We start from the raw sequence: 16,180 nt of genomic DNA on the forward strand, positions 1-16,180 counted from the left end.
GAGCTTTCTCAAGCTCCAAGAATTTCCCTCAAAATTTTCCTCATAACACAATCTGCAAAAAACTTGACTATAACACTTTTTTTATTACTTTTTGGCTCACATATATGATGTCATGTTCTAAGAACATCACTTGCCATCTAACAATCCTTCCAAATAATAAAGGCTTGTTGAAGATATACTTGATTGGATCTAGTTTTGCTATAAACCATGTGATCTGGTAAAGCCTATACTGTCTGAGTATTTTGGCTATCTAAGCTAATGCACAATACATCTTCTCTAAAAATGAATACTTGGACTCATATTCTATAAACTTCTTATTCATATAGTAGATAGCTCTGTCTTTTTTGCTAGACTCATCTTGTTTCCTTCGCATACATCCCATTGGCTTTTCGTACACTGTTAGTTATAAGATTAAAGCTCTTCCTAGAATATGTGGTACCAACACTGAAGGATTTGATAAGTACCACTTAACTTTATCAAAACCCTATTGGCATTCCTAGTTCTATTCACCAAGGTTATTCTTCGAAGAAGTTTAAAAATGAGATAGGTAAGCTGAGAAATGAATCGAGAAATGTAGTTTAATCTACCTAGAAAACCTCAAACTTCGATATACTAAAAGGTGACAAATTTTGAATAGCTTGTATCTTATCTGGGTTAACTTTAATTCCTTTTTCACTAACCATGAAGCTAGTAACTTCTCTAACTTAGGCCCAAATGTACATTTGGCAGGGTTCACTTAAGATGAAAATTTTTCAACCTTTCAAACAACTTTTTGAGGTTGGCGACATGATCTTCTCTTTTGTAAGATTTCACAATCATATTATCTACGTACACTTCAATCTCTTTGTGTATCATGTCATGAAAAAGCATCACCATTGCTTTTTGATAAGTTACTCCAACATTCTTTAAACCAAAGGGCATAACTTTGTAATAGAAGATACCCCACATGGTTACGAAAGTAATTTTTTTCATGTCACCTTGAGCCATTTTTATCTGATTATATCTTGAAAACCCATCTATGAAAGAAAACATAGAATATATAGTCGTATTGTCCACCAGTATGTCAATATGAGACAAAAAAAAAGTTTTCTTTTAGGCTAGCCCTATTCAAGTCATGATAATCCATACACATTCATACCTTCTTATCTTTTTTAGGAATAAGTACTGTGTTGGCTACCCATTCTGGATACTTGGTCACTTGTAAGAAATTGCATCAAATTACTTTTTTACCTCTCTTTTAATCTTTAGCAGTATCTTCAGTTTCATTCACCTTAACTTTTGTTGGACTGGTATACATTCTGACTTTAGAGAAAGCCTATGTTCCATTATTTCTGTACTAAGCTTGGACATATCTTGATAAGGCCAAGCAAATATATTTACAAATTCTCAGAATAAATCTTCTAACCTTTGCTTGTCTACCAATGAAAGTGATGTTCTGACCTTAACCTCTTTCTTTTTGTCATTATCTCATAAGTTCACTAATTCAGTTATCTCCTAATGAAACTCAATTGGTTTATTTTCTTGCCCAATTAATCTCATTAAGTCCGGAGCTAATGCATATTCCTCATAATCATCTTCATTATTAAGTTTATCAACGTTAATCACATTTTCAAAATTAAACCCTTGATCGTTATCATGATTATCTTTATGTTTAGTTAAGGACCTAAAATTGAATGAAATTGTAAATGTTGGCAGGATGTGTTGGTTTGATGAAAATAGAAGATGGATAAAATAGAAAATGACAGTAATAGAAGAAATGAATAAAAATGCATCTTTCATATTTTTTTTATTGAAATAATAAAAAATAAATGGCCCATACATAAAAAAAAATCATCCTAATGCTTTTAGGCATAAGCAATTAGGATGTACAATTACATTGAAAAAGTCTCAAAGATAGTAGGCACTTTGATGGCGCTCTAATTGTTTAACTCATAGCCTAGTGGACAAGGGAAGACCCACATTTCATGTTCATACCTCTTTTCATCACCAATTGCATAGATAGACAATTCAGCGAATGCCTCATCTATGCTTCATTTTGGTTCCTCTTCAAAACCTTCACATGAATCCGGATACATTAACCCTTTAAGCCTAATGGTATCATAGAGGCGTGGGATGACTATCGGCATGGTTTTTGGTTCATAACCTCTAAGCTTGTTTGCCTCATTCTCATCTCTCAGCTCTTTGCTTTATAGCCCAAGCGTAGCATTTCGGTGTTGTAAATTATCTTCAGAGCCTCTCTTATTCCTTGATAATTTTTACCCAACCCCACTCTAGGATACCAACCCTTATTGATGATCTGATTCACTACTATATTTAAGAAACAAGGTCGGTTTATTTTAGATCTTTCACCAGTAGAATTGACAAGTTTGAAGGATCGGTAGGAGTATTCCAATGCCTCATTAGCAACCTTTATATATAAGGCATTCATGAGTTGGGTCACCAGAATATCCTCTTCTCTAAACACTATAACTAGTTGGCCCTTTACTTTAAATTTGACTTTTTGGTGCAAAGTAGAGGGGACAACATTTACCATATGGATCCATAGTCTTCCCAACAAGCAGCTATAGGTTAGGGAGTTATCCATCACTTGAAATTTAACATTGAAAGTACATAGCCTAATCTGTAAAGGCATCTTAATATCTCATAAGACTTCTTGTCTAGTCCCATCAAAAGCTTGGATGACCATATGGCTGTTCTTTACATGTGAATAGTCAATCACTAGGTAGCCTTGCCAGAGTTGACATAAGCATGACACTAAGAGCTATTGTCAATGAAAACTTTAGCTATAATATGGCTCTTGCATTTGATAGTTATATGTAGCACCTCGGTGCTTCCCTTTCCTTCTAGAGGGATCTTGTCATCACTAAAAACTATATAGTGCGGCACCACCAAATTCTCCGCTAGATGATTCACATATTTCACTAACATATTATGGGTCACATACACTTGGTTCAACACCTTCAACAAAGCATTCCGGTGCAGTTCAAAATTCAACAATAACGATAATAACGAGATCCGTGTTGACATCTTGTTTAGTTATTCAACAACAAAGTACTTACTATACTTCACCAGCTTCAAAATTTTGTATAATTTAAAACCTTATTGCTTCACTTATGAATATATTTATAAATTTTATATGTTTAATTATGTAAAAATAATTTCTCAAAAATAAGATAAAAATAAGAATTATTGCACTTTATTTCTCATTTCTTTCTTGCATCATTCGTCAAATAATAATGATGAGTTACAAGATCTGAACAGCTCTCAAACTAGAAAAAAAAATGGTGTAAAATCATTCAAAGTTGAAAACAAAACCTTAATATATTATTTTTTGATGGAATACAATACCGTCATTATTAAACAAAAGCTATGTTTTAATATTCACCTCCTCCAAAATATGCAATCACCGAATTAACTTTGTGTTGGATCCACCATCAATTTTAACTTATCCATCCTCACCAACGCCTCCACGAAAAACGAAGACAACAACTTCAAATCAAGCAATCTAAGGGTGGAGCGTTTCGCAGGTTTGGAGGACATTAGGTACTATGATTCCAGGGGTAGCTTTTTGTCGAATTTGGAGGAAATCAGGTGCTATTTTCTTGGGTAAAAAAATGTGAAGGAGTACTGGTCTTCCAGAAAAATAAAAAAGGTGTTTTGAATTTTTGTTATCCTAAAATTCACATAATTAAGAGAGAAAGTTGAAAGAAAAACCCAAATTATTTTTTAATTTTATTTAATAATGATGTGTTTGATATATAAAATTACGATAAAATTAAAATTTAATAAAATAATATTAAATTAAATAATATTATTTTATTATATTTAATTTGTATAAGATTTGAGATGATAATTTTGTTTATTGATAAAATTATTTTTCGTTAAAAATTATATAATTTAAATTATTAATGTAATTTTTAAATATATAATAAAATATATAAATCCAATCTCATTGATTAAAAATAATTTTTTTAAGATGATTGAAATATCTTATATCAAAAGTATGATTAATTTTTCTTATAATTTTATTATTTTTATTTATATACAAATCAAACATGATATTTAATAATTATCATATTATCTTATTCATTGTACTATATATCAAATATAATTTAAATATATTAAATTAATAAGTATTTATTTTTAATGATTTTATATTTTTTAAGTTTATTTTTTTGAAAGAAAATGGGATTTTATCCATTCATTTGTTGATATATATATATATATATATATATAGGTTTGAGATGGCAATTATAAATCATAGTGAATAAATGTTATATATTAACCATGCATCAACAAATATATACCCATTTGCAAAATTTACAAGTAATACATATATTCGATTATTTGACTCAATTAATTATTAGTGCATAAAAAGATAAAGTAGAGAACAAAGATATAAAATACAAAGGGAAAAATAGTTGACGAAATTAAAAAAAAAAATACATAGATCACTAGAGCTAAAACAATACACCAAAAGAAAACTTGTTTTTATTTAAAAACAAAAAAAACTGCCGCCCATAAAAGAATGGCAATTAGCAATATATAGTAGAAACAACACCACCTCCGGGAGCATCAACATGCGGAAAGGCTACCAAGAAATGCACCTTTCCTTTTCTGATCATAAATGCAAATTTGCCAATAGATCCATACGAAATTTAAGAAGAACCAAGCAGCCCAAGCCAACGTCTTGGACCACTATGAATGACAGAACCCATTAAGGATCATTATCTTTAAACTAAGAAAAAGCAACTTTTATTTACTCACCTGGACAATGTTTTCTTTCTTTTTTTTTTTTTTTTCTGATCGGAAATTGTGCAGTCCTACTTGCAGTTACGATTCAGATTTTGTATGTATATACAGGGCTGAGGGATTTTGGGCTTGTTTCTGCGTGGCACGCAACCACGATATGGCTTACCTCTCCCACAATTATCGATTACTCGTCTACCTCTATCCTTGGTCCGGTCGAGTACTTGTCCTGGTTTCAGTGAGACGACCAAGCTTGCCTCTGGATCAGCAAAAAAGGAAAGATTTGCATCGTCTATGATGAGGCATTCCTGCATGGAACCGCTGCAGTACTGGGAGCCAGAGCTGTTGCTTGTTGTTATAGTTGAAGACGCTGACGTCTGATTAGTGAGTAAAAGAACAATGGCCATCACCACCAAGCTGGTTGCTATACGTTGGAGAACAGCTCTGTTCAAATTGCTTTCCATATTTCTTCTCGTTGTTCCCTCTCACAAGTGTAATTTTCTCACTTGACAAGTAAAAGAAATTTCGGGTTGTTATGGAATCATAGGAAGATCGGAGGTTTAATTTAATTTATAAACGATCAATATTTTTAAATTATTTAATAAAAAAGAATTTTTAATTATTAGTTATTCTTTTAGCTCTTACATGGGCTGCGGTCCCAAGACAAGAACGGATCAGACATGACATAAAACAAAAAATAAAACAACTAATGAAAGCATGCAACTGTTGGCTAGTTGGGTGGTTCGGCTGATTTTCAATTATTACTTATCCTTTTAGCTCTTCCACGGGCTGCGGTCCGAAGACAAGAATGGATCAGACATGACATAAAACAAAACAAAAAACAACTAATTAATGCTCGGGTGGTGCGGCTGATTTTATTCACGCATGTCCATTCAAGTCCAGAATTTACGGCAACCAAAAGCTATTCGACTTAGCCTTTGTGATAAAAGAGAAGGTTTACAATTTTAAAATTTTAGATTTAAATTTTATTATATATAAATTTGATTGTTTAATTAAATTATAATTAATTAATTAATTATTAATATTTAATTATAATTATAATTTTAAAAAAAATTATTCAACTTTACAATAAAGTACAAATATTATCATGGATTCTTAAAACTTTTTACAATTATTTGTTTATATTCGATGAATGGTCAATTTATTTGTTTTACTCACTGTCATGAATGGTTAATTAACAGGATTTTCTTTAGCATTTTTAATATGATGGTTAATTAATACATTAATTAAATAAATATTCAATAGATAGTCCTTTATATTTTTCAATTAGCGTTTTTCTTTTTGGCAAGTCAAACAGTACTTGATGCGATTACGTTGCAGCAATTACATGAAGCAATATAATTTTTTTTTTAATGAATTACAACTATATTTTATTTGAATTTAATATTCTTTTTACCATACTTTTATTCCAATTAATCTTTCCATACAAAATATCTAACTTCATACTCTGGTCAATGCCAAATTTGGGCACGAGCTTAACTGATATGATATGACCAACCAAGCATAGCACTTCTCACCCTTAATTCACCTACTCGACCTATACTAAAATTAACATGTCCCCTGCACTTTTACCCAACTTTATACCCTAGGAATCAACCACTCAAATGAATATTTTGATGGCCATACTGGTCATTACACTCTTCTAAATGTTATGGTACATGCTTCATTATAGTAATGTTTAGTTGAATATAAAACTTAACTCAATAAATTTATACAATTATTTTTAAAAAATTATTCAAATTTTAAAATTTAATATTTATAATAATTTTTTTTATCTTAAGATTATGATTTCTTTTTTTTTTTTTTTTTTAATAAAGAATGGCTTTGTTGTATTAATTAAAAAAATAGTGGGTATCTCTCTGACAAAAAGGAAAAATCTTTGGGCTTGTCAACACATCCGGTTAAGGCTACCCAGCTCAAAGGTGGATCACTAACCCAATTTTTCCAGTATCAAAAGCAAGAATAGCTTTGTTGGGCCTCAAAAGTTTAATTAAACTCGTGAAATCCTATTTCATTAATATTAATATTAATATTATATTATATTTATATTAATAACAAATTTAAAAATTATTAATCTCAAAATACTTTTACATGTAATAATAAAATTACAAAGAGGGATTCACTTACATCAACATAAATTTTTTACCCTTTTTAATCTTTAAATTAAAATGATTAAAATTTAAAATATTATTTTAATATAAATTAATCATGAATTTAATTTTGATTAAATGATAAAAAATTATATATAAAACTTATACTAATATAAATGGATTGTTATTCTAAAATTATTTCATATATATATATATATATAAATAGGTAAGAGATTCAAGCTTAGTTTTCCAAAATATCAAATTGATACAACTTGTTTTAAATTCAACTCGACTATAATAAATTCCCATACAGCAAGAAACAAATGAAATTGAGAATCAAAGTTTATGACATTTGAAAAACGTAAGATATAAAAGTTAACATTAGAGGTGGTGGTCGGACCTATTAGACTTTTTTCTAAACCTAACGTAAAATTGGCTTGACTCATTTATTTACATATTAATCTATTATTAAAATAATAAAATATTATTTTATATTAATATTTTAAATTGAAATTATATAAAAACATGTCAATAAAGCTTTGACTTGGTGGTAAAGAAAAATTCTTAGAATTATGGAATTTTAAATTTAAGTTTCATTGATAAGATTTAATTTGACTTTATATTAGAATTGCATAATTATATTTTAATTGATTATTTAATAATTTTTTATACAGATATAATATTTCAATATGGTCATAAGTTCTTTAAAAAATTTACATAAAAATATACTTATTACTTTTTTCGTCTCAAATTGTTTTGAGTAGTATTGACTTTTATGCAGTTTAAGAAAAAAAATTTTATTTTAATCTATTTAATATTAAAATTAAAATTCTATAACTTTTAATGTTAAAAAATAAATAAATAATAAAAAATAATTTCAAAATATAAAAAATTTTAGATATTCAAAGAAAAATATAATTTTGAGATAAAAAAATGAGACAAAGATGTAATAAATATACAATCAAACTGGACTAAATCTCTAAAAATTTATAGTACTAAATTAGTTTTTTTAGCCCGTATAATGCATGGGATTTTTTTTATTAAATTTTCATAATTTTAAATTTATTTTTTAATTATTGATCCAATATACAATAATATATTTATAAATGCTAAGTTACAATTAAATGAAAATTTATATATAATATATTATAAATGATATTGTTCATCTAAAAGAAATCTAAGCTTTTGTAAATTTTCAAAAATTATAAAAATATTTTTTTTATAAAAAATTATTTTCTTCAATTATCTTCTAAATACTAAAAATTTTGAAACCACTTTTTCTTGTTTGATAAAAAATAAAAAATCAATATTTAAATAGTTAAGATTAATAATTGTTTTTATGATAATATTGATAGGGGTATATATATTTATTTATTTGATTGAACAATAAATCACAATTATTAATTTGATCGTAACCATTTACTTTTTATTAATTCTTATTTTTGATATACTTCAAGTAATTATTACACAAATATGTTAGGCTAATAATTATTTCGATATATGTTAGCAAAACAAAGTTATTTTTTAGATAAAAGGGAAACTATAATTCTTTACGTTATACTTAAAATTTTTTTTTAAAATTTTTTTTATTTTTAATTATTTTTAACATAATCGATAGTATTTTTTATGGGTTAGATATGATAGTGATCATCATTTTTCTTGTACTATTTATTGTAGATAAAAAAATTTAATAATAAAAAGTATTACAAAAAGAAATAGAGAATATAAATTTACATATTAATTTGTTAAAACTAAATATATACAATAATAAGAGCAAATATATTAATAAATTAACAAACAATAAAAATATTGAAGAAATGAATAAAAAAATATATAATACAAAAGTTAATTATAATCAATCTAAACAAAATTAAAAAAAATTATGGACTAAAAAAATAAATTAACCAAATATATAAATAAAAATATTTGACTTAGAACATAAATAAAACATTGTATTTGTCTTCATAAAAAAATATTTTTATCTAACTTTTTTATCAACATTCAAATGTCACATATTTTCATATAAAAATGTAAACTCTTATTATTTTAAAAATACATGTTTTCTAGCCAATAATTCATTAATTTATCCAAAAATATTAAATTTAAATAATTTATTAAATAATTTATAATTTTTAATAGATTTTGATTTAAATTTAAATAATGATCTAAAAATAGTAAATTTAAATAATTTATTAAATAGAATTATTTGACAAAAAATAAAATTTTATTAAGTATATATATATTTAGAATTCTCATTAAATTTAGAAAAAAAATTATGTTTTAATATATTTAAATTCAAATTTTATGTAAAAATTTTAATCTGAGACAAATTTTGATTTTAATTTAAATAATTACTCAAAATAGTGAATTTAAATGATTTATTAAAAAATTTATTTGATAAATAAAATAATATAAGTATTATTTTATGTGTCATTAAAAAAAATTATTTACTTAAACATTTACATAAATAATTTTTATCATAAAATTTGATATATATATATATATATATATATATATATATAAGATTTGGCTTGAATCTAGTTGAACCCGCAAGCTTAAGGATTGCTCGGTCCCTGAAATCTCCAATTAACATTTGACTTTGCGACTTTCCGTGTCATTGGTTCTGCTATTCTTTAGTGCCCCCACCTCTCCCACTACATAAGAATGGACTCACTCACTGCCAGCACATAAAAGCACTTGGCCTTGTTATTTCTTATGTCAACAAATCATGAACAGAATATAATGACATACAGAGCAATTACCAGTAATAAGTGCTATTTTTTGCCAGTAATAGGTGTTTTATAACGATATTTCTTCAGCCATTGCCATTTTTTTTTTTTTTTACTTTTATTTTTTTTTGGCATTTTACTTGGTCAGCCTTGACTATTGGTATCTCTGATTTATCAGTATTTTCTAAAGCGAAAGATGAAGGAAGAGACGATTGCAAGAAATTTCCTGTATTTCTCAAAGTCCTGACAGTTCTTCGCCTCTTGTCAGGACTGTCTTCCTTATCACTCTCTTGGATAGTTATCAAGAAGCTCTTTCCACCTTGAATTCAATTCACTGAGTGATTTCTCTCTACTATGCGCCATGAAGAATTTCACCAGAAGGTACTTTTCTTTACAGAAAAAATTCTGTGTCTTAACCCTTTTCCACTTCACCCTTCTCTACAGCCTAACCATCGCCTCCGCTGGTGGCTCGCCAAAGCCTTACACGCCTCATGACAACATAGCCCTTGATTGTGGCTCCACGAACAACAAAAATGACCTTGCTGGCCGATCCTGGTTTGCTGATAGTACCATCTTTTTAGATCAGTCGAATAAGGTATCAGTTATCTTAAGTTCTGTAACAAAGGGAAACTCCATACCTTACAAAACTGCTCGGCTCTCTCGCTCTCAATTCACCTACTCATTCACAGTCATACCAGGACCAAAATTTATTCGCCTTCACTTCTATCCAAGTTCATACCAAGAATTCAATCGCTCAAATGCCTTTTTTGATGTCCATATTGGTGGTTATACCCTCCTAAGAAGCTTCAGCCCTGCCCTCACAGCTGATTATCTAAAATCAGAAGTCTTTGCAAAAGAGTTTTGCATAAATATTGACGATCAAAAGCTGAACATTTTGTTCACTCCGGATCCTAGTATGCCAGATTCTTATGCTTTCATCAACGGAATCGAAATCGTTTCCATGCCCAACAATCTTTACTACTCTGCAGACGATGATACAGGGTTCAATTTTGTAAATCAGGTAAACCCTTACCGCATCCTGGAGAAGCAGGCTCTTGAAACTGTATACCGAGTGAATGTTGGCGGTAGCTCCATTTCAGCTGCACAAGATACCGGTATGTACAGGAACTGGTCTGACGATGATGAATACTTGACTAATGGTGAACCTAGTGTTCTTCCTGTTAACCTTAGCATCAACCCCAGTTTCAGGGTGATACCAAATTACAGTGCCCCAATCCCAGTCTATAAAACTGCCAGGACTATGGGGACCAACAAAACCGTGAACGAGAACTATCGACTCACTTGGGAATTCCGAGTTGATTCTGGGTTTACTTATTATGTCAGGTTACACTTTTGTGAATTCCAGAAAGAAATAACAGAACCTGGTGATAGAGTATTTCAGATTTACATAGACAATATTGTTGCTGAACATCAAGCGGATGTAATCTCTTGGGCTGGTGCAAAAGGGGTGCCGGTCTATAGAGATTACGCTGTGATGATTGGTAGAGCAGGAACTGAAAAGAAAAGAAATCTATCTATTGCACTTCACCCTGCCCCAGCTTGGAGGACCAAATATTCTGATGCTATCTTGAATGGGGTTGAAATCTTCAAATTGAGCAATGAAGGCAATCTTGCAGGAGCAAACCCTGACAGAATTCCTACCATCCCACATCAAAACTCTCTTCCACCACCAACAAGGCCAAAGTACAATAGCAGAGCAATATTTCTCATTGTTATTGGTGTAGCATCGGGCTTTGTTGCGCTTTCTGCTATATGTTTCTTGATTTTCCGCCCAAAATCGAGAGTTGGAGTATCTTCATCGGGGTACCAACTCTCTTGTAAGGATTACTCTTCAATGGACGGCAGTTGTGAAGAGTGCAGTAGTGTTGGTAAACATTCCAAGAATACATGCAGTCCAGAAAACAAGAAGTGGGATCTCCTCTAATGAAGTGTTTACTCAATTTTACTAGTCTATTTTGTCACTGTTCTACCATTTATAATTTTCAGGCTCCTCCTCATGGTAAAGGTATCAAAAGAGCATTGTCCTGTTTTTTTTTTTTTTCAATCAAATGTGTGAACTATTGAAGCATAAATTAGTGATAAATATTTTCTATGAATGGTTAAAGCCTATATTATATCAAGGTAAGCTCGGACCATCAATTATTTCTTGCAGCAATTTGATTGGCATCATAGAGGAAAAAAACCAAATAAAAATAGTCTATCACCATTTCCGAGTCCATGTAACAGGGAGTAGAAGTTAATTTAGCATAGAGGGTTAATTTCTTGCGGCTGTTGATGAGGGATGGGGAGTATACTCCAGATGCTTTCTCTTACAAAATTTCCAGATATATATAGTTTCTGCAGTATCAACAGACCCAGACTGCTCATATTTCAGTTCCCCGGATGATGTCTTACCTCCATCCTTCACATCCGCACCCTGAGCTGAAGTACTTGTTGACTGTGAAGACTCTTCCTTTCCAATCCCAAAAGTTTCCTTAACCTAAATCAATAATATGGTATAACTTGTTACAAAGTGATCATGCACATAATTATTAGTAGGAAAACTATCTGAATACAAAGTAAACCTCCTTTTTGGCAGCTGAAATTTTCTCCTTACTGTTGGCAGAAACCTGCAAACAACATAATACTAATCAAATATTATATATATATATTCTAAAACAAGGTTGTTCTATTCATTCAAGAAACAGAAATTGCATCGGTTTCTACAAAAGGCTGTAAGAAAACAGGACAATCTTCAACCCAATACTTCCCTTTATTGACTAAAAAACCTTGCTTTGCTAAGATGTGGGCAGCTTCATTTCCAGATCTTTTAAAATGTTGCACTTTGCACCCCTTGAACTCTGCCATTTTGGTTCTGGCTTCTTCTATTAAGTTTTCTATTGGAGATAAGTCCTTGTTCCACTTCTGAAGCCGTGTTATCACTGTCAAAGAGTCTCCCTCTAGCATTATTTCATTAAGTCCCAGATCTTTGGCAAATTCCAGTGCACGAATCACCGCATTAGCTTCAGCAGAGAATGAATCTGTCACCCAAGGCAGTCTGTCACAGCATGCTTTTTTTACTTTCCCTTCCCAATCTCTGATAATCACCCCTATGCCTCCCTGCTTCCTCGCTTTGTCTACCGTCCCATCAAAGTTCACTTTGAATGGTTCTCTGGCTAGTGGTCTCCATTTATTCTCTTGTAGATCTTGATGATTGAAGCTCTGTTGTTGAACTCTCATACGATCTGCCATATATGCTTTTGCAAAAGCGGCAGACACCATTGAGTCCATTGGGTCCCTTCTTTGTTCACCACGGATTCCTCGTTTCTTTCATTCCAGATTTTCCACATGCTTATCATGAATATTTGAAGTTGTTCCGCTGTCAGCTTTGTCATCACACTAGACTACCAATCTAGTGGCTCAGTTTGCCGGTTAGCTTCCCTTTCCCGATGAAAATTTAGATTTTCTCATAGTTCATTCGCCCAGCTACATTCCTTCACAGCATGGATCACAATTTCTTCTTCATTGCCACATGTCGGACACGTGATTAGAACCGGGATCTGTTTTTTGCCCAGGTTCACCATGACCGGCAGAAACACTTTGCTAACTTTCCACGTCACTATTTTAATCTTAGTTGGAATATTAACTGACCAGAATTTTGTCCAGACATCCTTCCCTCCTTGCATCCGACTCATTCCCTCTAGAAAGTCTGCTTAGCATTTTGTAACCACTTCTCACAATATATATGCCTTTGTTATCAAAATGCCACACTAAGCAGTCAGGATTTCCTTACTTAAAGGCAAACCACAAATTGCATCCGCTTCCTCGGGTGTGAGTCTTGCATGTATTGTGTCCCACTTCCAACTATGTGTTTGTTCATCTGTCAAGTCAGACACTAAGTCAGTTCTCCTCATCAACATTCCTTGATGATTGCCGCCTTAAAGTATCTGTAAAAGGAAGCCATGATCAGTCCATATGCGTATGGACCTCCCATTTCCAACGCGCCTTCTAGCCCTTGGTTCAGCACTGCTTTTGTTGCCCAAATGCTCTTCCACGATAGGGAGGGATATGCTCCAAGTTCTGCCTCAAGAGAGGTACCCCGTAATAAATACTTGGCTTTTAAGACACTCTGTGCAAGCATGTTTGGGTTGGTTAAAAGCCTCCACCCTTGTTTAGCTAGCATGGCTTTATTCAAATCTCCCATTTCTCTGAACCCCATACCTCCATTTTTTTATCCCATCACATCTTTTTCCAGTTTTGCCAATGTATCCCTTTTTTCTCTTTGTCATGTCTTGCCAATATATTAAATTCATCACACAAAGGTCTTGGTAGTAAAAAACAACTCATAGCATAGGTTGGAAAAGACTGTAGCATGGGCTTGATGAACACTTCCTTTCCCCCCATTGATAACATTCTGTTACAACTCCTGTTCAGTAATTTTTATCTTCTATAGTAATGATTTATTGATTTTGAAGTTGAGATGAATATTCAAGGTCAAATATGCTAAATCAATCCCTCTAATTGATTTGCATGTCTATTGCCTTTCAATCCACAATATTTCTTTAAATTAATATACTTAAAATTAATTCTACAAATTCTCATAAAAATTTCACTTCAGAATTAAGATTTTTTTTGATATACAGTTTTTTAGTTGCACATAAATTGAGTTTTTATAATATTAAAAGATGTATATATATCTTAATTTATTCTTAAATTGATTAATAATTAAAGAATCACTTACTTATTATTTATATTTATAATTTTAAATATTTATAATATATAATTAGAAATGAGCAAAGCACATAATAACACTACTAGTTGTATAAAAAAACCACTAAACCTAAGATTTAATATATAGGCAAAGTGAATGTTGACGTTTAACCTTATTCTAATTTTGAAATGTTTGTTAGAACTTTCCTATCCATTAAGCAGCCCAAAAAAGTGTTAGGTTGTATAAAGTCCAATTTTGTAGGATCACTTTCATGTCATTCAAATTTCTAGGATACAATTTTATAGGGGATCGCCTGGCCGGCCGTATGGATGGGTAGCTCCAATCGTTCTAGATTAGTATGGTTTGTTTATTCCTCTCTAACATGTGCTCACATGATTCATGTAGACAGCTAATCAATAATTGAGGCTAGCTAAGATTTATTTTCTTGAGGGGAAATACTTGACGTCCTTGATGTTGACATCACAACGAATTAAGTAATCTTCAGCTTTTAAATACAAGATGCTATATATCCTAAATAATTACTATAGAGTTGAAATTCAATTTTATATATTACCGATCAAGTTTTAAATTTCACAATTAAAATTAAAAAAGTGTCTTGTGCATTTTTATTTTTTAATATATTTAAAAACATATATGTTTTAATTTCGTTAATAAAATTTTAAAATTTTCTTTAATGATTTATGAGATAATTTTCTATAAGGTTTATGACATGAGTGTCACGAATAACCTCATAACTCAAGTATTAAAACAAGCTTATAGTCCAATTACTAGATACTACTAAACTAAGGCCATGGCATAGGTGAAAATGAATGTTTGAGTTACTCCAATTTCGATTTGGTGAATATTTGAATTAGAACTTTTGTCGGATATGTCATGCTCAAGCTTCGGTTATGACTTTGTGAGTTTTGTCTGATTCCAGTAATTCGATAGTTGGTTTTTGTCTATTGCAAACCTAACGGCCTTTTGGATTTTTTTTTTCCCTTAATTTCTAGTTAGATAAACTTGAATGTAATAGTAAAATTCAACTGAAAATGAGTTTTGGATTGTGAATTCAGTCGAGTTGAACTTTACATTAGTTTAAGCCACATCATGTTTTAATTAAGAACAACTGATCGGAGGTCCTAGAAACTAATTTATTTTCTTTTGTCTAAAAAATTTTGCATGTTAGGTGCAATGCCAAACATCTCCGAACTTTTAAAAGAAAATTCAAAATCTAGCTTTGTAAACGAGAAATAAGTCAAATGTAGGAATGCCAAACTGATTCGTTCACCATGGGAAAGTTCGTTTTGGAAACTAATGATCAAGCTATGAATAACGTCAGGCGATGGGAAATTCAATAAATATGATAATTGATACACATATAATCATTTTCAGACCAATATGTAATGACCCCAGCAGATTGAAAAGAGATGATGAAATTCATACAATAGGAACCAAAGGTTTCAAAGCCAAATTAATTGCTCAAACAGTAGTTCAAATGGCCTTTCACCTTCCACATGAACGGGTGTAAGTCCCGCAATTTTGTTGCATGTTGGGGCTGTTTGGGTTCGGAAGGCAGCTGGTATACGGCTGATTTCTCCCACAATTTGCTGCCGGTTGACCAGCATTGCCTGTGTTCCCAGTCACAGTTCCACCACTTTGAAGGATTCTACTGCTATGAGAATCCATCAGGTACTCCAACTCGTTGTCGTCAGCAATGATGGAGGTGCTGCTGTTGCTTTCTATTGACATACCTCTGCAGGGATTCAATAAATTGCAGAATACCAGCATTAAAATTGCAATAGAAAGAATTTTTTTCTTCATTTTGGCTTCCGTATTTTTTTCAATTCTCTTCTCTCTCAATTAATGCCTTAGCTCAA

The 16,180-nt window shown here is 30.9% G+C and overlaps 2 protein-coding genes across 2 annotated transcripts; one reads left to right on the plus strand and one right to left on the minus strand.

Moving 5' to 3' along the window:
- Positions 1-9,950: 9,950 nt before the first annotated feature.
- LOC111305678 (receptor-like protein kinase FERONIA) lies at positions 9,951-11,534 on the plus strand. Its single transcript, XM_089751112.1, has one exon. The coding sequence runs from the start codon at positions 9,951-9,953 to the stop codon at positions 11,532-11,534; it is 1,584 nt and encodes a 527-aa protein (XP_089607238.1).
- A 187-nt stretch (positions 11,535-11,721) lies between these two features.
- Positions 11,722-13,878, minus strand: LOC149512914 (uncharacterized). Its single transcript, XM_089751040.1, has 2 exons — positions 12,175-13,878; positions 11,722-12,089 (listed from the first exon to the last, which is right to left on the minus strand). Exon 1 carries the CDS (start codon positions 12,878-12,880, stop codon positions 12,287-12,289), a length of 594 nt encoding a protein of 197 aa, XP_089607166.1. The 5' UTR covers positions 12,881-13,878; the 3' UTR covers positions 11,722-12,089; positions 12,175-12,286.
- Positions 13,879-16,180: the final 2,302 nt, after the last annotated feature.

Source organism: Durio zibethinus, chromosome 21 (genome assembly GCF_047325235.1).
Source record: "Durio zibethinus cultivar Kanyao isolate XHJ-2024 chromosome 21, ASM4732523v1, whole genome shotgun sequence".
In the NCBI taxonomy this organism is placed as follows: Eukaryota; Viridiplantae; Streptophyta; class Magnoliopsida; order Malvales; family Malvaceae; genus Durio; species Durio zibethinus.

Bases quoted from the DNA above. Each gene is read 5' to 3' on its own strand.
- LOC111305678 (XM_089751112.1), top strand. From the start codon at position 9,951: ATGAAGAATTTCACCAGAAGGTACTTTTCTTTACAGAAAAAATTCTGT.
- LOC149512914 (XM_089751040.1), bottom strand. From the start codon at position 12,880: ATGGACTCAATGGTGTCTGCCGCTTTTGCAAAAGCATATATGGCAGAT.